This window comes from Bombina bombina, chromosome 8 (assembly GCF_027579735.1).
Source record: "Bombina bombina isolate aBomBom1 chromosome 8, aBomBom1.pri, whole genome shotgun sequence".
Lineage (NCBI taxonomy): Eukaryota > Metazoa > Chordata > Amphibia > Anura > Bombinatoridae > Bombina > Bombina bombina.
In genome coordinates, this window is record NC_069506.1 from 229,110,558 (window position 1) to 229,137,182 (window position 26,625).

The 26,625-nt window shown below is 42.6% G+C and overlaps 1 protein-coding gene across 1 annotated transcript in view; it reads left to right on the forward strand.

Moving 5' to 3' along the window:
* Positions 1-26,625, forward strand: part of LOC128639059 (interferon-inducible GTPase 5) — a 31,545-nt gene continuing 4,920 nt past the window's right edge. Inside the window, exons 1-2 of the mRNA XM_053691202.1 lie at positions 1-134; positions 18,014-18,672. Coding sequence (XP_053547177.1) covers positions 18,017-18,672 — 656 coding nt within the window. The 5' untranslated portion in view covers positions 1-134; positions 18,014-18,016. The remainder of the gene's footprint in view (positions 135-18,013; positions 18,673-26,625) is intronic.

Sequence of the window (26,625 nt, forward strand, 5' to 3'; positions counted from 1 at the left end):
ATGACAACAAGAGCACGTGAGGAGGAGCGGGGAGGAGTTAGAGCAGGAAAACATGGCTCAGGTTATTATGCACAAGGTCTGAGACTGTCTGGAAGTTCTTCACATCATCCTCTGCCAGCCTGTGACATACAGAGGTGAGACCATCGCATAACGTTTAGCCCATATTCCTGTTGGAGACATATACTATGATACTTCTCTTTATTCCTGTCATTTTTTTGTAAACTACCACTATTTCATTCTCGTACACTGTATACATTCTGCCATTGTCTACATAACCATACACTCACCTTGTCATTTTTATTTACACCCTGCACACTGTCCTATTATTTTATATACTCCGAATCATACTCTTTCCATGTACTCCCTGTCCCCATCCTTTATTTGTCTGTATACACACTGCAGTCTGTCTTCTCGAATTACTCCATAATCTCTGCCCTGCCTTATCTTGTATAAATCTCCCATATTAGATACAATTTCTCATTCTGTCTTCCTATACTGATCTTTATCCTGCCTTATTTTTCATACACCATATCCCCCATACTATCTTATTCCATATATACTTCATGCACTCTATCCTATTGTACACTCAGCACCTCAACCTGTCTTATTCTATATACAGTGCTACCCCAGCCTTATTCTGTATATAACCTCCACCCTGTCCTGTCTGTTTGCTGTCTTATTCTTTTTAAATCCTGCACCCTATTCTGTCTTATGCTATATTCACAATGCATATTCACCAACAAATTCTGCAGCGCTGTCCATGGTTACAAATGAGAGAAAACACAATTTATCAAACAAATACAGGAGGAATTGAGGGCCCTATTCGCATGGGAATTTACAATCTAGGTCAGGAGGTCTCAAATCTGATGTGGGTGTTTGGCTACGAGGGGCTGCCAGGCCAGGGGGCAGATAAGATGTGTGAAAATACTGAGATGGGCTTCAGGGTCTGATCTGTTTTGGGTATACAGCTAAAAGGGGGCTGCATGGCCAGGGCTCTTCTGATATGGGTGTGTGGCTGAGAGGGGCTGCGGGCCAGGATCTGATCTGATGTAACTATATGACTTAGAGGGTCCAGGGTCCAATCTGATGTGGGTCTGTAGCTGAGTGGGGCTGCAGGGCAAGGGCAGGATCTGATCTGATTTGGGTGTTTGGCTGAGAGGGGCTGCATAGTCAGGGGTCTGGTCTGCTTGCTTTGGGTATGTAGCTGGGCATGTAACTGAAAAATTATTTAATATTGGAATGTGACTGGGATGGGCCAATGGTCTGATTTGGTGTGGGCATGTGACTGAGAAGGGCTATGGTCTGCTTTGATGTGGGCATGTGACTGACAGGAGGCAGGGTCTGATTTGATGTTGGCATGTGACTGAGAAGGTCCATGGTCTGATTTGATGTGGGCATGTGACTGAGAAGGGCTATGGTCTGCTTTGATGTGGGCATGTGACTGAGAAGGGCTATGGTCTGCTTTGATGTGGGCATGTGACTGAGAAGGGCTATGGTCTGCTTTGATGTGGGCATGTGACTGAGAAGGGCTATGGTCTGCTTTGATGTGGGCATGTGACTGAGAAGGGCTATGGTCTGCTTTGATGTGGGCTAGTGACTGAGAAGGGCTATGATCTGCTTTGATGTGGGCATGTGACTGAGAAGGGCTATGATCTGCTTTGATGTGGGCATGTGACTGAGAAGGGCTATTGTCTGCTTTGATGTGGGCATGTGACTGAGAAGGGCTATGGTCTGCTTTGATGTGGGCATGTGACTGAGAAGGGCTATGGTCTGCTTTGATGTGGGCATGTGACTGAGAGGAGCCAGGGTCTGATTTGATATTGGCATGTGACTGAGAGGAGCCAGGGTCTGATTTGATATTGGCATGTGACTGAGAGGAGCCAGGGTCTGATTTGATATTGGCATGTGACTGAGAAGGGCCATGGTCTGATTTGATGTTGGCAGGTGCTTCTTCAGACTGGTTCCCTAATATATGTCTCACCAATATAAAGAGCAAATGTGATATTTAGATTTGATACTGACATTGTATAGGGAAAAACATTCTGAAGCAATGCATTTGTTAGTCTCCTCCGTAGAACAGGCGTTTTTAGCAAAAGCAAGGTGTAGGTGTGTTTGTTTACCACATGTGCTGTTTTTACCTATGAGCAAGCGAGTGTTTTAGTACTTAAGGCTCTGAGTACAGGTACCCATTAGCTACGAATACGGCAAGAAGCCGAAACGCGTCAGCCAAGGGGTACGTGGTTACCCACACCTACACAAACCGTCCAGAAGGTTAAGAGCTGTAACCTGTTTTCCTGGTTTTAAGGAATAAAGATTACTTTTGTATAAACTTTTCAATCCGATGCTCCTGCTCTCTCTCTCTCTCTCTTTTTTTTTTGCTGAACAGGATTTGATCTGATCTGAGCATATGACTGAGAAGGGCCAGGATTTCATCCTAACATGGGCGTGTGGCTAAGAGGGGCCAAGGTCTGATTTGATGTTGGCATGTGACTGAGAGGGGCCAGTATCTGATTTTATGCAGGCTAGTGACTGGCAGGGGCCAGGCTCTGATTTGATGTGGGCATTTGACTGGGAGGGGCCAGGGTCTGATTTGATGTTGTCATGTGACTGGGAGGGGCCAGGGTCTGATTTGATGTGGGCATTTGACTGGGAGGGGCCAGGGTCTGATTTGATGTTGGCATGTGACTGTGAGGGGCCAGGGTCTGATTTGATGTTGGCATGTGACTGGGAGGGACCATGGTCTGATTTGGTGTGGGCATGTGACTGAGAGGGACCAGGGTTTGATTTGGTGTGGGCATGTGACTGAGAAGGGCCAGGATTTCATTTGATGTGGGCATGTGGCTAAGAGGGGCTAAGGTCTGATTTGATGTTGACATGTGACTGGGGGACCCAGGGTCTGATTTGATATAGGCATATGACTGAGAAGGGCCAGGGTCTGATTTGATGTTGGCATGTGACTGAGAAGGGCCAGGGTCTGATTTAATGTGGGAATGTGACTGAGAGGGGCCAGGGTCTGACTTGATTTGGGCATGTGACTGAATGGGGCCAGGGTCTGATTTGATGTTGGTATGTGACTGAGAGGGCGCCAGTCTATTAGGATAATAAAATATGTAATCTTATACTCCTAAATAGACCTGCTAAAACAATACAAGGTAGAAGTTAAAATGTATCTAGCAGATAAAGTGTAGTATTACACAATATTATTTTATTCCAATAAAGGTAAAGTTAAAAGATTCCTACTAGTACACAACAGTCTCTTAAAAATGCTATGAATGCATGTACAGAAAACACAGTAGCATTTCTAAGAGACTGTTGTGTACTAGTACAGTGATTTGCAACTTTTTTTTTGCCGTGGCACACTTTTTTACATTAAAAAAATCCTGTGGCACACCACCATCCCAAAATTTTACAAAATCACACATTGTAGCCTAATACAGGATATATATATATATATATATATATATATATATATATATATATATATATATATATATATATACACACACACTGTACTGTGCTGTCATGCCATGCCTCCTACAAACTATACATGACATATTGACATTCATTCACAAACAATCATAATGATTGTCTATGAATGAATGTCAATGTCATGATGCCTGATGAGCCTGTCACATGAAAGAGGGACACCCCCGCACTGTTGTCAGTCTGCCGCGGCACACCTGAGGATCTCTCACGGCACACTAGTGTGCCACGGCACACTGGTTGAAAAACACTGTACTAGTAGGATTTTTAAGAGACTGTTGTGTACTAGTAGGAATCTTTTAACTTTACCTTAATCTGCAATAAAAAATCTACAAAGAAGTCCAAAGGTTAGCTGGATAAAGGAGTCAATACAGTTCCATAAAACGTTCCATAAAAAGAATTGTGCTTTGAAGTGGTAAAAAGAACCATGAATTTCTGAAACAAACAGAGAGGTTCTTTTACAGATGGCAATGTGATTTCAAATATTATGCTTGTGAGTACTTGCACCATTGATGGTAGTTTAATGGTCCTGACGAATTTGCCGCTCCTGATATACAAAGAGGGCAGTAGCTGGATGCTGTACACGGCTGTTTAGCGTGTGTAATAGTGAAATCCTAAGCCCCTTGAAAGGAAAGGACACAGCCAACTTATCTGGCATTTCTTTTGCTGGACTCAATCTGAGTGAAGTTCCCGGGCCCTTCCCAGTCACATGCAGAGATCAAATCAGACCCTGTCCCCTCTCAGTCACATGCCCACATTAAATCAGACCCTGGCCCTTCTCAGTCACATGCCCACATTAAATCAGACCCTGGCCTCTCTCAGTCACATGCTCTTTAATTGTGTATTAACATTTAAACTTCTCTTGATTTGTTTTCTGGATCTATTTTTAAAGAGCTCAGTATTTATTGATTGTGCAATTCCCTTGTTTTGTTTGTGTTGTGACTCTGATTTGACCTTGGCATGTGACTGGGAGGAGTCAGGGTCTGATTTGACCTTGGCATGTGACTGGGAGGGGCCAGGATCTGATTTGATCTTGGCATGCATGTGACTGTGAGGAACCAAGGCCAGGATTTGATCTGATCTGAGCATGTGGCTGAGAAGGGCCAGTATTTCATTTGATGTGGGCATGTGACTGAGAAGGGCCAGGATTTCATTTGACGTGGGCGTGTGGCTAAGAGGGGCCAGGGTCTGATTTGATGTTGGCATGTGACTGAGAGGGGCCAGTATCTGATTTTATGCGGGCTAGTGACTGGGAGGGGCCAGGGTCTGATTTGATGTGGGCATGTGACTGGGAGGGGCCAGGGTCTGATTTGATGTTGTCATGTGAATGGGAGGGGGCCAGGGTCTGATTTGATGTTGGCATGTGATTGTGAGGGACCAGGGTCTAATTTGGTGTGGGCATGTGACTGAGAAGGGCCAGGATTTCATTTGACATGGGCATGTGGCTAAGAGGGGCCAGGGTCTGATTTTATGTTGGCATGTGACTGAGAGGGGCCAGTATCTGATTTGATGTGGGCTTGTGACTGGGAGGGGCCAGGGTCTGATTTAAAGTGGGCATGTGACTGAGAAGGGCCATGGTCTGATTTGATGTTGGCAGGTGACTGGGAGGGGGCAGGGTTGGATTTGATGTTGGCATGTGACTGGGAGGGACCCGGGTTTGATTTTATGTTGTCGTGTGACTGGAAGGGACCAGGAGCAGATTTGATGTTGGCATGTGACTGTGATGGGCCGGGGTCTTATTTGATATGGGCATGTGACTGAGAGGTGCTAGGGTCTGATTTGATGTGGGCACGTGACTGAGAGAGGCCATGGTCTGATTTGATGTTGTCATGTGACTGATAGGGGACAGGTTCTGATTTGATGTGGGTCTGTGAATGAGAATAGCCAGGGTCTGATTTGATGTAGGAATGTAACTGGAAGGGGCCATGGTCTGATTTGATGTGGGCATGTGACTGGGAGGGGCCATGGTCTGATTTGATGTGTGCATGTGAATGGGAGGGGCCAGGGTCTGATTTGGTGTGGGCATGTGACTGAGAGGGTCAGGGTCTGATTTGATGTTGGCATGTGACTGAGAGGGTCAGGGTCTGATTTGATGTTGGCATGTAGCTGAGAGGGGCCAGGGTCTAATTTGATGTTGGCATGTGACTGAGAGGGGCCAGGGTCTGATTTGATGTTGGCATGTGGCTGACAGTGGGGCTGCAGGGACAGGGGGTCTAAGATCTGAAGTGTAAAGTGGATATGGGACTGACTGAGGGGCTGCACAGTGAGGATCTTGATCTGATTTTGGGGTTTGGCTAAACAAGTGGTTGCAGGACGAGGGAACTGATCTGATGTTTACTGTTTGTTTATTATGATTATTGTTGTTATTATTAGTAGTATTCTAATATTAATAATAATAATAATAAATATTCATAATTAGTAAATGGTTGTCGGGTCCTGTTGATTATACACACTACATTTATCCTGTGTTACTCTGTATACACCGTGCACACTATACTGTCATACTCTAATGCATCCTCTACACTTTGTTAGGTTATTTTTTTTTCTCCAGGTAAGGTTAGAATTTTTATATTTAAAGGTACTGTGTGTTTATTGTTTTTGTTTCAGGCAAGGTTTATTTTTTGGGGGTAACTTATGCAGTGTTAGGCTAGGGGGGTTAGCTGGTTTAGATGTTAGTGTGTATTTTGTGGTGGGGGTGTGGCGGTTTTAGGGGTTAATAGAGTAGTAGGGTATTTTACGGTGTTAGGATTTAGGGGTTAATAGAGTAGTGAGGTAGTTTGCAATGTAGTGGTGTGGGGGTTTAGGGGTTTAATAGAGTAGAGGGGACTTTGCAAAGGGCTATGATGTGGTTAATAGAGAAGTGGGGACTTTGTGGTGGGCTATGTACAGGTTAGGAGTTATTAGAATAGGGGGCTTATGGCGATTCAGGTCAGCGTGCAAGCATGTTTGTTAGCTGTTTTCCAATCTTCTCTCTCCATTGAAGTCTATGGGGGAGTACGTTAACGCGGTTGCAATATTTTAACTTCTGCTCTTTGCGTGCGTCATGTTAGCATGCGAGCGAAAAAGATTTACTTTTAACTTGTAATTCATGCTCCACTCATAATCTAGCCCAAATGTGTTATTGAAATGTAATCATTATTCAGCATGACAAAATCCAAATTCAAGAACTCTAAAACAAATTGTGACACAACACATCTATCAAACCATCTCAAAGAAAGTCCAGAGCAGGGGTCGCCAACCTTTCGGACCTCAGGGACCACTAAACTCACAATTTTGAATCCCAAGGACCACTAACATGATTTTTTTTTTATAAGGTACAAACTTACTAACTATACAACTTCACAATGCTCTCCATGTCTTTTTCTGCTTCTTCTTCTCCTAAAACTCACTGCATGTCCCTATAACAACAACCCCCACACTATCCATATCTCACCCTCCCTTCTCTTATCCCCTAAGGCAGTGCTTTCCAAACTGTGTGTCGTGACACATTAGTGTGTCGGCTTCAGTGTGTAGGTGTGTCCCTGCTTCAGCACAATTTTTTTAAAATTTAAATTTTTTTTTTTTGGTTTCTGACTTTCGGCCTACCTGCTACGCATATCACGGGGTTGACACGTGATTGATACCTAATAGGTCATAGATCAGCGGGAACTGAAACTATTCCTATTGGCGGCTTTGGTGGGAAAATTGGCTCCTGACTGCACATGTAGTCTCCTCAATCGGCTTGCGACTGCATGTGTAGTCTCGCCCCCGCACCTGTAGAAATCTGCACACTGTGGACCCTCCCCAACTCTCTAACCTTAATCAAATATATCTCCCCCACACTTCCACGATATCCTGCCCTGACCTTGCTATAACCCACTATAACAATACTCTCTCCTCTGCACTTGACACTCTCGCTCCGCCCCAAAATCACAAAGCCCCATGTCGTCAGCTGCAGCCCTTGTACTCCCAGCAAACACACCACCTACAAAAATGCTCCCACACTGCTGAACGTGCCTGGAGGAAAACCTCCTATGAACCTGATTTCCTGCACTATAAATTCATTTTTTACTCTTATACCTCTGCCCTTCATTTAGCTAAGCAAACCTACTTCTCTTCACTTATATCTTCTCACTTCTCAAACCCTAAAAGACTCTTCTCCATTTTCAACTCTTTCCTCTACCCACCTGCACCCCCCCCACCCCAATTGTATTCAGTGCTCAAGACCTGGCTGACTACTTTTTCAATAAAACACCTACCATCTGAATAAACATCCCAACACAAGCCTACAATCTCCCAACTTCGCTCCCAGTCACCCCCTTTCTGCACCCTCCTCCCAACCACTGAGAGTGAAGTGGCTTCCCTATTGTCTTCCTCACACCTCACTACCTGCCCACTTGACTCTATTCCTTCACATCTAATACCTTCTCTGTCTCCCCCCCTCACTCCGGCTCTTACTCACATATTCAACCTATCCCTTTCTACCGGCTCATTCCCTGCCTCCTTCAAACATGCAAAGGTCACCCCCACCCTCAAAAAACCCTCCCTCGACTCTAACTCTCCTGCAAACCGCCCCCATATCACTGCTCCTGCTAGCTTCAAAAATCCTTGAAAAACTAGTTTTCGATCGCCTAACCCACTTCCTGTCCTCCAACTCATTGCTCGACCCCCTGCAATCTGGCTTCCGTCCCCAACACTCAACTGAGACTGCCCTCACCAAGGTTACTAACGATCTAATTTCTGCTAAAAACAAAGGCTACTACTCTATACTCATCTTACTTGACATCTCTGCCTCCTTTGGCACTGTTGATCATCCCCTTCTCCTATGGACTCTCCGCTCTCTTTGACTCTGTGACACTGCCCTCTCCTGAATTCACTTTTATCTCTCTAACAGATTCTTCTCCGTCTCTTTTGCTGGTGACTCCTCCTCTCTATTGCCTCTGTCTGTTGGAGTACTTCAAGGCTCTGTCCTTGGTCCTCTACTCTTCTCTATTTACCCTTCTTCACTGGGTAAACTTATCAACAGCTATGGCTTCAACTATCACCTCTATGCTGATGATACCCAGATCTACCTTTTCACCCCTGCACTCTCTCCTTCTGTCAATTCTCACATAAGCGACTGTTTATCTGGCATTTCCTCCTGGATGTCCTCTCACCATCTAAAAATAAACATGTCCAAGACCGAACTTCCTCTAAGCCCCCCTCTAACTCTACTCCAGTTTCTATTTTTTCCATCATTGTTGGCGGCACCACTATCTCCCCATCACCCCAAGTCTGCTGCCTTGGAGTCACACTTGACTCAAATCTGTCCTTCATTCCCCACATCCAATTGCTCTCTTCATCCTGCCGCAACCACCTACGCAATATCTCCAAAATTTGCCTGTTTCTGAGTGCTGAAATTACTAAACAGCTAATCCACTCCCTGGTAATTTCCAGACTTGACTACTGTAATAACCTACTAACTGGCCTCCCTCTCTCCCGCCTCTCTCCCCATTAATCCATCCTAAATGCATCTGCCAGGCTAATCCACCTCTCTTGACGCTCTGTTTCTGCTGCACCTCTGTGAATCCCTTCACTGGCTCCCCATTGTCAGGGTTTTTTCCCTGCTTTGTTTGCCATGTGCTGCTGGCAGCCATTTTGCTTATCATTTCTTGTTGAATCTGGTGCAGAGTGCGTGATGCTGCTCATTTCCTGCACGCCCTTTTATGGCCAGACTGTTGTACATCATCCGTGTGAGTGTAAGAAACAGTTAAAAAATAGTTAAAAGACACACTAGATTTAAAGCTACGGCGCTCTGTACAGAGCTTAATAAGTGCAGTTTCAGGCTATATCTAAAATCTCTTTTAATACATAAAGTTTAAATGCAATAAAATTAAAACATCATAATGTGCACAAACATAATGAAATCATACATACAAAACCATATGAAAAAACATATAAAAATCATATAAAACAATCTTGCTTATAAAGTCTTTCTGTGTGAGACAGGTTGCGGTCTCAGAATTGTGATGTCATCACTTATTATTTAAAGGGCCTCTGTTCAGTATTCTTTGCCCTTGTCTCAGACCTGTTTCTGAGTTCCTGTGTATTACCTGGCTGTCTGACGTCCCTCCTGGTTCCTGACTCGGCTCGTCTGACTACTCGCTTTGGCTCCTGACTCGACTTGTCTGACTACCAGCTCTGGCTTTGACTCCTGGCTTGTTATTTGACTTGTGGACTTTTTATTATTTTTTGTTATTAATAAAGGCGTGATTATTTTTGCACTTCTCGTCTCAGTCTGCTTCCTGGCACCCTGACATTATGCAAGGGCCATGAATCCTGATGGTGCTAATAATCCACCTTTACGTACCATCATTTCCAGGATGTATGATCAGGATCACCGCTTGGATCAATTTGCACTAGCCCTACAAACCCTGCTGACTCGCACTGCACATTTGGACCAGAGTGTCCCACAAGCTTTGGCTGCTCCTGTTTCCGCTGCTGCACCTAGTCCTACCAGGAGCCTGTCCGGTTATGCACCTCTACCTTAGCAATATGGAGGCGATCCTATTCAGTGCAGATGGTTTTTGAACCAGATTGGCATTTACTTTGAGATGTTACCTCAGGCGTTTCCCTCTGACAGAGTTAAGGTGGGATTTCTCATCTCGTTACTGTCTGACACAGCTCTTGCCTGGGCTAATCCCTTGTGGGAGACTAATAAATCTGTTATTTCAAAATACCCTGAATTTGTGGCCTCCTTTTGAAGGGTATTTGATGTTCCGGCTCGCTCCTCCTCTGCTGCTAAACGACTCATGTCCATTCAGCAAGGTACGAGATCTGTTGCTCAGTATGCCATTGAGTTCCATACGCTTGCCGCAGAGGTAGGTTAGAACAATGAAGCCCTTGTTGCTGCCTTCTTTCATGGGCTCTCTGATGCGATTAGAGACAAAGTTGCTGCCAGAGATTTATCAGAGGATCTCGAGGCATTGGTGTTTTTTTTTATCCTAATTGACATCAGACTCAGAGAGAGGCCCTCTTTCAAGGAGCACTTGCGGAAGCCTCCTGTTCTGTTGTCTCCTACATGTTCGTTCCCTCCCATGCCTCCTGGTCCTGAGTCACCAGGTACTGCTGAGCTGATGCAGTTGGGATTCACACATCTCTCCGCGGCGGAGAGGGCCTTTAGGAGGAGGGAGGGGCTCTGCCTCTATTATGGGTTACAGGGCCACCTTTTAAAGTCTTGTCCTACACGGCCGGGAAACGCTCGCACCTAAGGTCCTGTCGGGGGCAGACCTTGGGTGGTTTATCCTTGTCCCCGGTCCCACTAAAGGAGAAACCTTTGGTCACGGTTGTCCTTTCCTGGGTGGACTCCTCTTTAGTCACCCAGGCTCTTGTTGACTTCGGTGCTGCAGGCTATTTCATTGACAGTGCTTTTGTATCACAGCACTCCATTCCTGTATTACCTCGTTCTGTTCCGCTTGCTATTGAGGCCATTGATGGCAGGCTCCTTCAGCACGCACTCGTTACTCACGAAACCGCTCCATTATCCAAGGCTGTTGGGGCTCTCCATTTTGAAACCCTCTAGTACCAGGTGATTAACTCTCTGAATTTTCCGGTTCTGGGCTATCCCTGGCTCCAAAAGCACAATCCAAGTCTCGACTGGTGCAGGTCCGAAATTTTGTCATGGTCTCCGCAATATATTTCCACTTGTCTTCGGAAATCAGTCAAAGTCTTGTGCACTTCTTCGGTATCAGTTGCCAGAGGAGTACCGAGAGTTCCTAGGCGTTTTTGACAAGGTTCATGTCGGTACGTTGCCTCCTCACCGGTCTTACGATTGTGCGATAGACCTGCAACCCGGAGCCATTCCACCTCGGGGCCGGGTTTACCCTCTGTCTATTGCAGAAAATTGTGCTATGGAGGAGTATGTTGCCGATGCTCTGTCACGGGGGGGATCATCTGCAAATCCTGCTCTCCTGCAGGGGCTGGCTTCTTCTTTGTGAAGAAAAAGGGTGGTGAGTTAAGACCATGCATCGATTATAGGGGTCTTAATCGTCTTACTATTAAGAATGGTTACCCTATTCCGCTCATTATGGAACTCTTTGACCGCCTCAAGGGAGCTACGGTCTTTTCTAAACTTGATTTGAGAGGAGCATACAATCTCGTTCGGATTAAGGAGGGCCACGAATGGAAAACAGCATTTAACACCAGGAGCAGGCATTATGAATATCTTGTTATGCCCTTTGGCCTATGTAATGCTCCTGCTGTTTTTCAGGAATTTATTAATGATGTCCTACGAGATATGTTGCAACAGTGTGTTGTGGTGTACTTAGACGACATCCTCATACACTCACCCACACTTGAGGCTCACCGTTCTGATGTCACATGGGTACTTCAGAGACTTAAGTGAGAATGGCCTGTTTTGTAAACTCGAGAAATGTGAATTCCATCAGACTCAAGTAACCTTTCTAGGTTATGTGATCTCCGTTGCAGGGTTCTCCATGGATCCTGACAAGTTGTCTGCAGTTCTGCAGTGGCCTCGCCCAGTTGATCTTCGCTCTATTCAACGTTTTTTTGGGCTTCGCAAATTACTATAGAAAGTTTATTAAAAACTTTTCTTCCTTGGTCAAACCTATCACTGACATGACCCGTAAAGAGAATGATCCACTCCATTGGTCACATACTGCCATTAAGGCTTTTAATAGTCTTAAGACTGCCTTTGCTGCTGCTCCAGTACTAGCTCATCCTAACCCTGTCCTGCCTTTCGTTTTTGAGGTTGATGCGTCTGTGACTGGAGTAGGTGCCCTCTTGTCTCAACGTCCTACGCCTGACAGTTCCTTGCATCCATGCGGTTTCTTCTTTAAGAAATTGTCTCCAGCGGAGTGCAATTATGAAATTGGCGACAGGGAATTACTGGCCATAATTTTGGCACTCAAGGAATGGGGGAATCTTCTCGAGGGTTCTAGCTTACCAGTGCTCATTCTTACTGACCACAAGAATTTAACCTATCCGAAGCAAAACATTTGTCTCGGTTTAATTATGTGGTCTCCTACCTGCTTGGTAGTAAGAATGTGAGGGCTGATGCCCTCTCTCGACAATTTTCGTCTCTGTCCAAGGAGGAGTCTGTACCTACTCCAGTTATATCTCCTGATCATATTTTGGCTACCATACGTACTATTTTGACTTCTCCCTTGGGGGAGGAGATCCTGGCTGCACAAACCAATTCACCCCCTGAGAAACCTAGTGGTAAGTGCTTTGTTCCTGAGAATCTTCAAACTAAACTATTGCACACTTACCACTATCCTAAAGCCGCAGGTCCTCCGGGCAAGAACCAAATGATTTGGTCTGTCACTCGACAATTCTGGTGGCCAGGTCTTCATTCTGATGTTGCTGCGTATGTTGCCTCCTGCTCAGTTTGTACACAGAATAAGACTCCTCGACGCCTTCCTGTGGGCCTTCTTCAACCTATTGCTAATGGTGAGCGTCCTTGGACACATCTTTCCATGGACTTCATTGTCGAGCTCCCTGTTTCCAATGACAACACTGTCATCCTAATGGTGGTTGACTGTTTTTATAAAATGTCACATTGCATTCCCTTGAAGAAGCTGCCTACCACTCAGGAGCTTGCTTCAATTTTTGCCCGGGAGGTCTTCCGTTTACATGAGTTACCCAAGGAGATAGTCTCGGACCGGGGTAGCCAGTTTGTCTCCAGATTTTGGCGTTCCTTTTGTGCTCAAATGGGGATCCAGCTTTCCTTCTCCTCGGCATATTACCCTCAATCCAATGGGGCTGATGAACGGTCTAATCAAGCTCTGGAACAGTTCCTCCGTTGCTATGTCTCAGATCACCGCAATAATTGGTCTGAACTGTTACCTTGGGCAGATTTCACTCGTAATAGTGCTATTAATACTTCCTCCCAGTTATCCCCGTTCATGGGGAATTATGGTTTTCAACCATCCTTGTTGCCCGATTTATTCATGTCTCAGGGTATTCCGGCTTTGGAGGAGCATCTCCGGTAACTCCGTTCCACGTGGGTGCAGATTCAGGATTGCCTTCATTGTTCATTGCAGCGCCAAAAGTTCCAGGCTGATCGTAGGCATCTGCCCGCACCTTCCTACCAGGTTGGTGAGAGGGTTTGGCTGTCCTCTCAAAACTTGAACCTTTGTGTTCCTTCCAATAAACTGGCTCCTAGTTATGTTGGTCCTTTTCAAATACTCCGATGGGTCAATCCTGTGGCCTACGCTCTTGACCTTCCTCCTGCAATGCACATCTCCAATGTTTTTCATGTCTACCTCTTAAAACCATTGTTTTTTTTAATCGGTTTACCACTGTGTTGCCTCGTCCCCATCCTATCTTTGTTAACAACCATGAAGAATATGAGGTTAGCAGCATTATTGACTCGTATGTCCAGTGGCCGCGTACAGTATTTGGTTCACTGGAGGGGCTACGGTCCTGAGGAGCGTTCATGGGTTCCCTCCTCTAATGTTCATGCTGCTGCCTACTCCGTGCCTTCCATGCCCGTTTCCCCAATAAGCCTTTTGTCCTACCCCGGGGGAGGGGTCGTTGAGGGGAAGTTACTGTCAATGTTTTTTTTCTGCTTTTTTGCCATGTGCTGCTGGCAGCCATTTTGCTTACCATTTCTTGCTGAATCTGGTGCAGAGTGTGTGATGCTGCTCATTTCCTGCATGTCCTTTTATGGCCAGACTGTACATCATCCGTGTGAGACAGGTTGCAGTCTCAGAATTGTGATGTCCTCACTTATTATATAAAGGGCCTCTGTGCAGTATGCTTTGCCCTTGCGTTGTCTCAGACCTGTTTGTGAGTTCCTGTGTATTACCTGGCTGTCTGACGTTCTTCCTAGTTCCTGACTCGGCTCATCTGACCACTCGCTTTGGCTCCTGACTCGGCTCGTCTGACTACCAGCTCTGGCTTTCACTCCTGGCTTGTTATTTGACTTGTGAACTTTTTATTATTTTTTGTTATTAATAAAGGTGTGATTATTTTTGCACTTCTCGTCTCCGTCTGATTCCTGGCACCCTGACACCCATTCACTGCAGTGTTAAATTCAAAATTCTCACCCTGACCTACAAAGCCTTCACCAATGCTGCCCCACCCTACCTGTCTTCACTCATCAACAAATATACTCCAGCCCGCCCCCTAAGATCCAACAATGACCTGCTCCTTGCATCCTCTACCATCACCTCCCCTCATGCTAGACTACAGGACTTCTCTTGTGCGGCACCAACCCTCTGGAACGCACTTCTTCGAGCTATCAGACTTCCCCTAACTTCTCCTCCTTTAAACGTTCCCTAAAGACCTTTTTGTTCAGGGAAGTTTATCACCCGACTCATTAACAAATGAACTTCACTTACTTAACAGTTGCCCTCATCTATCTCCTCACTAATATCATTCTCACCTTTGCAGTCCCCCTCCTGTTTCCCATCCTCCTACCCATCTAGATTGTAAGTTCCCACGGAAATAGGGCCCTCCGTTCCCTGTTTATTTGTCTGTAAAATTTTGTCTTTTTTTGTATTGTTTCTCTGTTGTACTTTTATCCTTGTACCCATGGGCAGCACTGCAGAATCTGTTGGCGCTTTATAAATAAAGAAAACGTTTACATGCCTAAATAAATATGGATTATTCAACACAGTGAGTGCTCTCTCTCTGATTGTTCACTATATATATATCTATCTATCTATCAACTGTGTTTACTCTTTTTAAATCATTTTTTAAATCATAATGACAACAGATCCCATATCAAATGGTATCTACAAATGGTATTATTATATTATCTCAGATTTTTTTGTCTTAGTACAATCTCCCTAATTCTGACCTGTTTGCCTACTTTCAAGTAAGGCATTTTATAAATAATTTAGAATGTCAAAGAGATTTAAATTGCTGGGCTGATGTCAATATCTGTGTTCAAAAATTTACGCCAGGAAATTCCTCCATTTCATTACTTTATGATGTTTGTTAAACAAAGTCAAAATTATACTAATACGTTATTGAATTTCTGGAAGGCTTTCTTCCTAACTATGGATCCTGAGATTATTATATATAGTTTTACAGCTTTAGGTAATGCTAAGGTGTCACAGTCGTGGAAAGAATCACATATGAAACGTATTAATAATTTTTATATCCCGCTGTCTAAAATGGCTAGATTCATTCCATTACAACACTTTGTATGTGCACGTTGTAAGTGGTCTAATGCGGATATATTGCACATGATTTGGTTCTGCCCAATTCTGGCAGAAAATGATATATTGGTAAAACAAACAATATAGAGATAAGAGTATCATCATGCTACATAATATTATCTTTTTATTTTTTTCTCCCACCTTACAGTTAAAAGTTCTGAATACCATTATTCTTGCCTCCAGGCATCTTATACTCAAGAATTGGAACTCACACTCTGCCCCATATTTTTCCCTTTTCCTTAAAGAAATCCAAAATCAAATTACTTTTTTTTATTATATCCTCTTAGGGACCAGACCATTTTTCAATTTTCTTACTGTTAAGGACCAGGTCTATTTTTACATTTCTGCTGTGTTTGTGTTTAGCTGTAATTTTCCTCTTAGTCATTTACTGTACCCACACATATTATATACAGTTTGTCTCGCCATTAAATCGACTTTATTTTCGTATTATCATATAATTTACTATAAAAAATTATAAAATATGATGAAAAATTTAAAAAACGCACACTTTTTCTAACTTTGACCCCCAAAATACCCTATGTTTACATGTTCTTTGCTATTTCTGCAAGTTATAGGGCATACAAGTAGCACTTTGCTATTTTTAAACCCTTTTTTTTTTTTAAAATTGGCGATAGTTACATTGTAATACTGATATCTGTCAGGAATCCCTGAAAAACCCTTCACATGTATATATTTTTTTTAGTAGACTACCCAAAGTATTGATCTAGGCCCATTTTGGTATATTTCATGCCACGATTTCACCGTAAAATGGGATAAAAAAAAAAAACGTTAACTTTTTCACAAACTTTAGGTTTCTCACTGAAATTATTTACAAACAGCTTGTGCAATTATGGCACAAATGGTTGTAAATGCTTCTCTGGAATCCCCTTTGTTCAGAAATAGCATATTGCTTTTTGGTAATTAGAAGGCCGCTAAATGCCGCTGCACACCAGCATTATGTATTATGTCCAGCAGTGAAGGGGTTAATTACGTAGCTTATAGGGTTAATTTTAGGTGTAGTGTAGAGATCAGCCTCCCACCTGACACATCCCACCCCGTGATCCCTCCCTGACCCCTTTCAAACCGCTCTCTTTCAGTTTTTGTCAAACATAGAATCTAGCACTTTGCATCACAAGTATTTTTCCTACAGATATTACATAATTTACCAGTATGAATACATTTAATAGCAGAACCCTAGATCACAAGATCTTACACACATGACAATGTAAACATATAAACCCTGGTTTAAACCCCTCAACCTCACCTCCCTTATTAGCCACATACCCCTAATATATGAACAAATAAATATATGAACTTTGTTTATAATTAATTACATTTTTCCATCGAGTGCTCAGGATTTCCTTTTTTCCACTTTGTTTATATAGCCAGGTGATCACTAATTACTTTACCTAGCAAAAAGTGATTTTTAATAAATATAATAGTGGTATATTTTATGGACTGTAATCATCAGTGTCTCATAAAAAGCTAATGGGGTGTTTTCCTTGTTTATATTGCCATGTGTGTAAGATCTTGTGATCTAGGGTTCTGCTGTAAAATGTATTCGTACTGGTAAATTATGTAATATCTGTAGGAAAAATACTTGTGATGCAAAGTGCTAGATTCTATGTGAGACAGAAACTGTTGCACCAGTTGTGTTTTGTGCATGGCTAAACTCCTGTCAGCCATTAAGTAGCCAACATTGTGAAAGCCTAAAATTAATAGTGCTGGCTATTTATTTCTATGGGTACCACTGAACAATAATATTGACAACATCTCAGTCCTTTATATTTTTTCAACCTGTTGCAAAGCCCATGCAAACCCATGTTTCCATTGTGCCTGCCTTGACCTGATATAAGGTACTTATTAGATGATCAATATAAGCATCCCTCATCCCCCAAAACAACCCCCTAGGGGGTCTCCTTCAGTTACTAGATCCTCCGCCATAGATCCCCCTCATACAAAAGATAAAATACCCTTCTTAAAGCACATTGATGTGTGGGTCAATTATTAACATTTTCTGGGTATGGTTAGAGTTAATTTAGGTGAGTATCCCAGGTTTGTGAGTGTTGTAGGCTCTGGTGATTTATTATGGTCCTAGGGTTACTGACAAGTAACACTACTACCTATATGCATCCATTATAAGAAGCTACGTAGTGGCTGTCCATTGTAACCAGATTGTGAATGTTGAATATATGGCAAATGTGCATGCTGTATTATTTACATACCTTAACACCCATCTTAATCAACATATAATATGCATATTTTCTAATTGGTCACTTCACACTTACATACATCCTGATGTACTCTCCTTACTCTGTTATCTTGTGTGTCTGCTCTTGCACTGCATAGTTTCTTAAACTTACATTTTTTTATCATTTTAGAATATGGAGTCTTTTAGTGAACTGAGTTTGTCTGCTGGAGACCTTCAATTTGAAGAACAACATGAGACATTTGTTAACAAGGATCTTTCACTGTCTGTTATTGAGCAGAGCTTCGAGTTCTCTGTTGCCATTGCAGGAGGTCCTGGTGTTGGTAAAACAGTTTTGATCCAGGCTCTATTGGGTTTAAATGACAGCAATCAGCATTCAAGAGCTGCTTCTCTACACCCCAACAAACCTCAAAGCCCTTTACTTTACCTCCATCCATCTCACCCAGGTCTGACACTTTGGGAGCTACCATTGGAGGAGGGATCCCCTGAGAAATGGATTTCTGAAGCCGACCTTCTCATACTGGTCACTGATGGGCAGTTCTCACCGGCTTACAGTGTCCTTACTCATTGTGCCCTTTCCTTGGGCAAAAAGCTCTGCTTTGTACGCACTAAGGTTGACTGTGACTTGCACACATTGAAGAGAAGGATGAGGGAGGCTTACAGGCGGGAGGAAGTACTACTGACATTACGTAATGTCATCCTTCAGCCACTCAGTGACATAACTGTAAAGGAGAGTCTGCCACTTTTCCTGGTGTCTGGATATGAACCATCTGTTCTGGACACACAGAGGCTGAAAGCAGAAGTAACAGAAGCAGCCAAAGAATGTGGGAGGTGAGGAGACCTGAGAGTAATGAGTAAATGAGTGAATCTAAAATTAAATGAAGTTAAGCCAGGTGAATAAAGGGTTAAATAAGAGATTGTCTATTCATGATGAAAGTGATCAATTACATAAAAAAATGTATTGATGTAGAAAGTCCTCATTTACATTATTAAATATTTTATTAGTCCTGTTGACACATTTTATAATTTCAAAGAACTGATGAATATCCAGTGGTTATAGAAATGTTCATAAAATAGCTTTTACATCAAGTTTTACAAAGGGAAATCCCAGAAATTTGTAAGAGCTTCGGTTGGGGCCAATATTTAACATTGGCTGGGACTGATTCAACTATTTTAAAGGGACGTGAAACCCATGTGTTCTTTTTCATGATTCAGATAGAGCATGTGATTTTAAACAACTTTCCAATTTACTTCTATTATCTAATTTGTTTTGTTTTCTTAATGTCCTTCCTTTGTTGACAAAGATACCTAGGTAGGCTCATGAGCTGCTGATTAGTGACTGCGTATATCTGCATCATGTTATTGGTCCACACAATGTGTTCAGCTAGCTCCCAGTAGTACTTTGTTGCTTCATCAAAAGATACCAAGAGAGTGAAGCTAATTAGATTATATAAGTAAATTGTAAAGTTGTTTAAATTGGTATTTCTTTCCTAAGATATGGTGAGTACACAGCTTGAGTAATTACTGTTGGGAATATCACTCCTGGCCACCAGGAGGAGACAAAGAGCACCGCAGTTAAACTGCTAAGTATCACTCCCTTACCCACAACCCCCAGTCATTCTCTTTGCCTTCGGTGCATGGAGGAGGTGAAGTTTAGGTGTCTGAAGAAAAATTTTGATTTAATCTACAAGCAAGTTTTGGGGTATAGCCGTATTCCACGTCATTCCTTGCAGTCTGGTAGTGGTGGCTTTAAAGCAGTTAGGAACTTGTAAAAAGGTACTTACTGCGTTTTCCTAACAATTGCTGCCCTAGTTTAGAAAGTCAGAGTTGGCTACTCTGTTCTTTATTTTTCAAAGGCCTCTGTGAGGAACTGTGTCTTCTCATACCTTGTAACTGTCTACATGCCAGACAGTGGAGCAGGTAAGTGCTTTTTCTTCCAGTTGGGGAGACCATGCACTTAAATTAAAAGTCACTGCTTTTTTATTGGGACATAGATAAGCCTGTTTTATGGGCTACACTGGGGCATTAATCAGGCACTGTAGCATGTGTGAGACTAACATTTAAACTCTTTTAAAAAGAAAGGGTAAAATGTTTTTATTAGGCTTTATTTTCTGACACATATTTTCTTGATAAAACAATACAATTTTCTATTTCAGCAGCTTATTCATTTCCCCTTTGCTTTAAAATAAAGCGATGCAACATTTTAAACTGTTCAGTTTAAAAAAAGGATATTTCTGGTGCTCAGTGTACCAGGAAGTAGTGCCTCTCTGTGTCGCAGCAGTAATTTGAGCGCGGCAGTTGCAGTCACATGACTGGCTTTACTTTATAACGTTTCTGAGGAAAAAGTTGTTTTTCTCCATTTCTAGGTGATCCGGTCTTAATTGGTAGCGGTAAGGCAGCTCAGTAATTGAGGTGTGGGGTTGCCTGAAGTTTAGAAGTTTATTTTATGTTTATTAAATGTTTTTTCTTAACTTTTCTCACATAATTTTAGCTGGGGATCGATCCTAATTTGGGATAAAATTGAAAGTGTATTTTTTCCTTGGCTTATTTTAATTGAATATTAAAATCTTTGAAACGTATCTGTACAAGTTTATTTACTGTTTCACAACATGTCTGATATGGAGCAAGAGCCTTTGTTCTAAAGAAACTTGTATACCGCATAAGAATTTGTGTACCACGTCACTTCCGGTGACGTGAATCAGCTGCTGGAGGTGTGTGGCACTCACTGCGCATGCGCAGGAGGCCCAACCCCGTCAAAAAAGCTGATTTAAACTACGCAACGGGTCAAGGAAATATATGGCCCAATTCCTCCAACGCCCAAGAGCATGCTGGGACTGGTAGTCCGCTTTCCAGCGTATTGTAAGTGGTGCTAGTAAAAGGGACGTGTAGACACAATACCGGTGCCGGTGATCGTAGATTTTTCTGACAGAATATCGGTGTGACGGTGTCAGTCTATTTCTGTGAGGAAAAATAAACACTTCTAAGTTTATTTCCCCCATTTCTGAAGAAAAATAAACTCCTCTAAATTTGTGCCCACCAGTTCTGCGAGGAAAATAAACGCCTCTAAATCCACGCTGAAAAATAGAGACCCCCAAATCCGCCCAAATGTCTTTTAGGAAAAATATATAGCCTTTATTACAAAATGAAAACCATAATTTTACAAATGTTTTGTTCTCAACTGAGACCTTTTTCGGCAATTCGGCAGCGCACGATGGATTACTGAGTAGGATTACACTCCTAAAAAATCTAGCAAACTTAATAGTTTCTTTGATGAACCTTCCACTTCGGAGGTTTTTCCTGTGCTGGACTGTGCTAGGGAGATTATCTCACAGGAATGGGAGAAACCAGGGGTGTCTTTTTCCCAGTCTCCCATTTTTAAGAAAATGTTTCCTGTGGAGGACTCCATTAAAGACCCTTGGTATACTGTACCCAAAGTTGAAGGGGCCATTTACACTCTGGCTAAGAGAACCACTATTCCTATTGAGGATAGCTGCTCTTTTAAGGATCTGATGGGCAAGAAGCTGGAGGCTTATTTGAAAAAGATTTATGTTCATCAAGGTCTCCAATGGCAACCTTCAGTGTATATTGCCACCGTGACTAGTGGGTCATCTTATTGTTTCAACGCCTTGTCTGATTCTCTTCAAGTAGAGACTTCCTTGGATGAAATTCAAGATAGGATTAAAGCTCTTAAATTGGCCAATTCCTTTATTGCAGATGCCATTTTACAGGTTGTTAAACTAGGAGCTAAAACTTCTAGTTTCGCTGTCCTAGCCCGCAGGGCGTAATAGTTGAAATCCTGGTCTGCGGACGTTTCCTCTAAAGTCAAGCTTCTGGTGATTCCTTACAAGGGTAAAACCTTGTTTGGACCCAGTTTGGCAGAAATTATCTCTGATATTACGGGTGGAAAAGGGTCTTTTCTACCTTAAGATAAGAAGAATAGGCCTAAAGAACGTCAGAGTAATTTTCGTTCCTTTCGTAACTTCAGAGGAAAGCCTTCCGCTTCTTCTTCCAAGCAGGAACAATTCAAGTCTTCTTGGAAACCCAATCAGTCTTGGAACAAGGGGAAACAATCAAAGAAACCCTCAGCTGATTACAAATCAGCATGAAGGGTTTGCCCCTGATCCAGGATCGGATCAGGTGGGGGGAAGACTTTCTCAGTTCTCTCCAGCCTGGATACGAGATGTCCCAGATCCCTGGACTGTGGACATAGTATCCCAGGGTTACAAATTGGAATTCAAGACTTTTCCTCCCAGAGGCAAATTCGATCTTTTAAGATTATCTGCAGACCAGATAAAGAGAGAGGCATTCTTGAAATGTATACAACATCTTTCCTCCCTGGGAGTGATAGTTCCAGTTCCAGTGTAGGAACAGGGTCTCGGGTTCTACTCCAACCTATTTGTGGTTCTCAAAAAAGAGGGAACTTTCCATCACATTCTAGACTTGTAGTGTCTAAACAAGTTTCTCAAAGTTCCATCCTTCAAGATGGAGACTATAAGCTCCATTCTTCCTTTAGTACAAGAGGGTCACTTCATGACAACCATAGACCTAAAGGATGCGTATCTTCATGTTACTATTCACAGGGACCATCACAGATTCCTGAGATTTGCCTTTCTGGACAAACATTTCCAGTTCATGGCCCTTCCATTTGGTCTAGCCACGACTCCCAGAATTTTTTCAAAGGTTCTGGGGGCTCTTTAGGCAGTTATCCGTTCTCATGGAATTGCTGTGGCACCCTACCTGGACAACATATTGGTTCAGGCACCATCTTTTGTCTGTTCTCTCTATTCTGATATTTATGCAAATTACTCTTGGGCCCCCTAAGGGTAATGGGGGAAGCCGGACGTGGACTCCATGCACACGTCCTTAGAGAGATACAACTGCACCTCACTTACGAGGCCCACAGAAGGCCAAAACGATCATCTGGGGTTGTTGTTTCTCTTGTTCAGAAAGGAATTTCCTGGTATTTTGGCGCTGGACTGTCATTGGGCAGGGTCAGACTGATGTGCTACGAGATATTTTTTCTCTGTGAAAAGGCATAGTGTGCTTAAAGAATGTGCACCCTGAGTTGCAATAGAAATGAACAGGCATGGAAGTTATTCTATCTTTTGTTCCATCTCAGGGGTTCTGTTCTATCTCAGGGGTGCTGTTCTCTCTCTTCTGATATTTGGCCTCAGTTGTCCTCAGCCCAGTTTATCAGGTTCCAGTCAGACAACATAACCTCTGTGGCTTACATCAATCACCAGGGAGGAACTCGGAGTTCCTCAGCCCTGAAGAAGGTTACTAGGATTCTTCAGTGGCCAGAGACCCACAATTGCTGTTTATCTGCCATCCACATTCCTGGAGTAGACAACTGGGAAGCGTATTTTCTGAGCAGACAGACTTTTTATCCCGGGGAGTGGGAACTCCATTTGGAGGTGTTTTCCAGCTTAGTCCTCAAATGGGGGGTGCCGGGGTTAGATCTGATGGCATCCCATCAGAGCGCCAAGCTTCCAAGGTACGGTTCAAGGTCAATAGATCCACAGGCCGTTCTGATAGATGCTCTGGCGGTTTCTTGGGTTTTCAGGTTGGCATACCTGTCTCCTCCGTTTGCTCTCCTTCCACGAGTCATTGATTGTATCAAACAGGAGAGGGTGTCTGTGATTCTAGTAGCCCCTGCGTGGCCTCGTAGGATCTTGTTTGCAGATCTAGTGGAGATGTTATCTCTCCCACCTTTGAGACTACCTTTGAGGAAGGACCTTTCTGATTCAGGGTCCCTTCCTTCAACCAACTATCGTTTCTCTAAAGCTGACTGCTTGGAGATTGAACGCTTTATTCTGTCTAAGCGTTGTTTTTCTGAGTCGGTCATTGAGACCATGATTCAGGCTCGCAAGCCTGTTACTAGAAAGATTTACCATAAGATATGGCGTAAATATCTTTATTGGTGTGAATCCAAGGGCTACTCTTGGAGTAGAGTTAGAATTCCTAGAATTGTATCTTTTCTTCAGGAAGGCCTGGAGAAGGGATTGTTAGTCAGTACCCTGAAAGGTCAGATTTCTGCTTTATCAGTTTTACTAAATAAACGTTTGGCGGATGTGCCAGATGTGCAATATTTTTGTCAGACCTTGGTCAAAATCAGGCCTGTCTTTAAGTCTGTTGCTCCTCCTTGGAGCCTTAACCTTGTTCTTAAAGTTTTACAACTGGCTCCGTTTGAGCCGTTGCATTCCATAGACATTAAGTTGTTATCTTGGAAGGTTTTGTTTCTTGTTGCTATCTCTTCTGCTCAAAGAGTCTCGGAACTCTCAGCTCTGAAGTGTGATTCCCCTTATCTTATTTTTGATGCCAATAAGGCTATTCTTCGTACTAAGTTAGGTTTCCTTCCTAAAGTTGTTTCTAATAGAAATATCAATCAGGAAATTGTTGTTTCATCTCTGTGTCCTAATCCTCCTTCTTCCAAAGAACGTTTGTTACACAATTTGGATGTTGTACGTGCTCTTAAATCCTATTTACAGGCGACTAAGTATTTTCGCCAGTCCTCTGCTCTCTTTCTCTGGTTTTCTGGGAAATGTAAAGGTCAGAAAGCTACTGCTACTACTCTTTCTTTTTGGTTACAAAGTATAATTCTTTTGGCTTATGAGACTGCTGGACAACAGCCTCCTGAGAGAATTACGGCTCATTCCACAAGAGCTGTTTCCTCTTCTTGGTCTTTCAAAAATGAAGCTTCTGTGGAACAAATTTGAAAGGCTGCAACTTTGTCTTCTCTACATACTTTTTCCAAATTTGATACTTTTGCCTCGGGTGAGGCTTCTTTTGGGAGAAAGGTTCTTCAAGCGGTGGTGCCTTCTGTTTAGGACTGCCTGTCTTGTCCCTCCCTATTTATCCGTGTCCTTTAGCTTGGGTATTAGTTACCAACAGTAATTACTCAAGCCGTGGACTCACCATATCTTAGGAAAGAAAATCAAAATGTATGCTTACCTGATAAATTTATTTATTTCCAGGTATGGTGAGCCCCACCCTTTATTTTAAAGTGATGGTAAACTCCGCTATTGCTAAGTTCAAGAATTTGATTAGTTATTATTATATATATTAAACCGCATTATCAATTTCTAATATTTATATGTAATTTTACTAAAAATTATCTTTATTCACAAGCCGTTGTTGCGCCGCCTCGCTCCGCCCCTTGCCTGAATAAACTTGACGTTTGCCTATTCTCCACCCTCTCTACACGTCAGACAATTTGCACGCTCCTGACTCTGACATTTCAAACGCATGCGCATTGGAGCAAATGACGTATACCAAGTAAACACGGAGTCACGAGATTCAATGTTTACTTGGTTCAGTTTGAAGTAAAAGTTTGACTAGATAGAGAGTGCGAGTGATCGGTCCCTTCTAAAATGAGCATACTTGCCTAAAACCAAAATATAAGTAAGTTTATAAGCGCATGCGTTGAAATTACATGACAGGCTTACTGATTGGTAGAATAAAATAAACAATCAATGTGACATCACAGGGGGCAGGTGATAGACGGCATTAGACGGTGATAGACGGAGCGATTAGACAAGGATTTATAAGTGTTTTTACATACATACCATTACATGACATTGAGTCTGTAAATTGAATGTAATGTAACAATAGCAATAATATAATCAATATATACGGAGTTTACCATCCCTTTAAGACAGTTGTTCTTTTGACTGTAACCTCAGGCACCTTTACACCTTGTGTTACTCCTTTTTCTCCATTTTCCTTTGGTCCAATGACTGGGGGTTGTGGGTAAGGGAATGATACTTAGCAACTTAACTGTGGTGCTCTTTGCCTCCTCCTGCTGGCCAGGAGTGATATTCCCCACAGTAATTACTCAAGCTGTGGACTCACCATATTTGGAAAGAAATATCAGGTAAGCATACATTTAGTTTTTTCTATCTGAATTATGAAAGAAAAATGTTGTTTTTCATGTCCCTTTAATTTCATAATGCTGCAATAAGCTAATTCAGAATATATGCTATGTATTTGTTTTTTGTATAGAACACATTGGCCTGTACTAAAAGTACAATGCATTAACATATCAAAATCAGTGAATCCAACTATTTAACTGTATAAGTGTTTTTCATATAATTACAGTCCATATATTTATTATCCAAGAAGACATATAGACCTAAGTGAAGGATATAGTCACAAAAAACTATTTTCAATATGAGATTTCCATATGTGACTTATGAAGACTATCTCTGTGGTACACATCACATATACAAATTATAGTTTTAGGAAAGAAAGAGATGTGTTTCAGGGTATGTTGCCTAGCAATACCTAGTTGTATTGTGAGCTGTTTTGTTTGTAGTGAGTGAGACACAAGATTATCATGGTAGTTTAGTGTTGGTTAGTTTTTGGAGTTTGTGGTATTTTTCATATTCTCACATTTCATTTCAACATTCTTATATTTTAGATAGCTAGGAACACATTCCCACCCGTATAAAGGCACGTTACTGTTCCAAGCAGAATTTCATATTGCCCTCCAAAGTACACCGTACAAATACGGCACTGCAATGTGTGAAAAAGGGTAAAACCACGATTATTGATATCCTTAAAAATAGAAATACAGCAGACATGGATGATTTCTAAGTACGGGTGTTTTGCACCCCCCTTAGGCGCTTAGTATTGCGGAAGTTTCATATAGCCCTCCCTTTGTACCTCCCCCAAGAGGCACCATACCCCTACAGTATGATGTCCAGGTGCTTGAACCTCAGTTCTTTCAATTATCAGTCAATATTTTTAGATTAAAGATGGGAGATATTCAAACAGGAAACACGG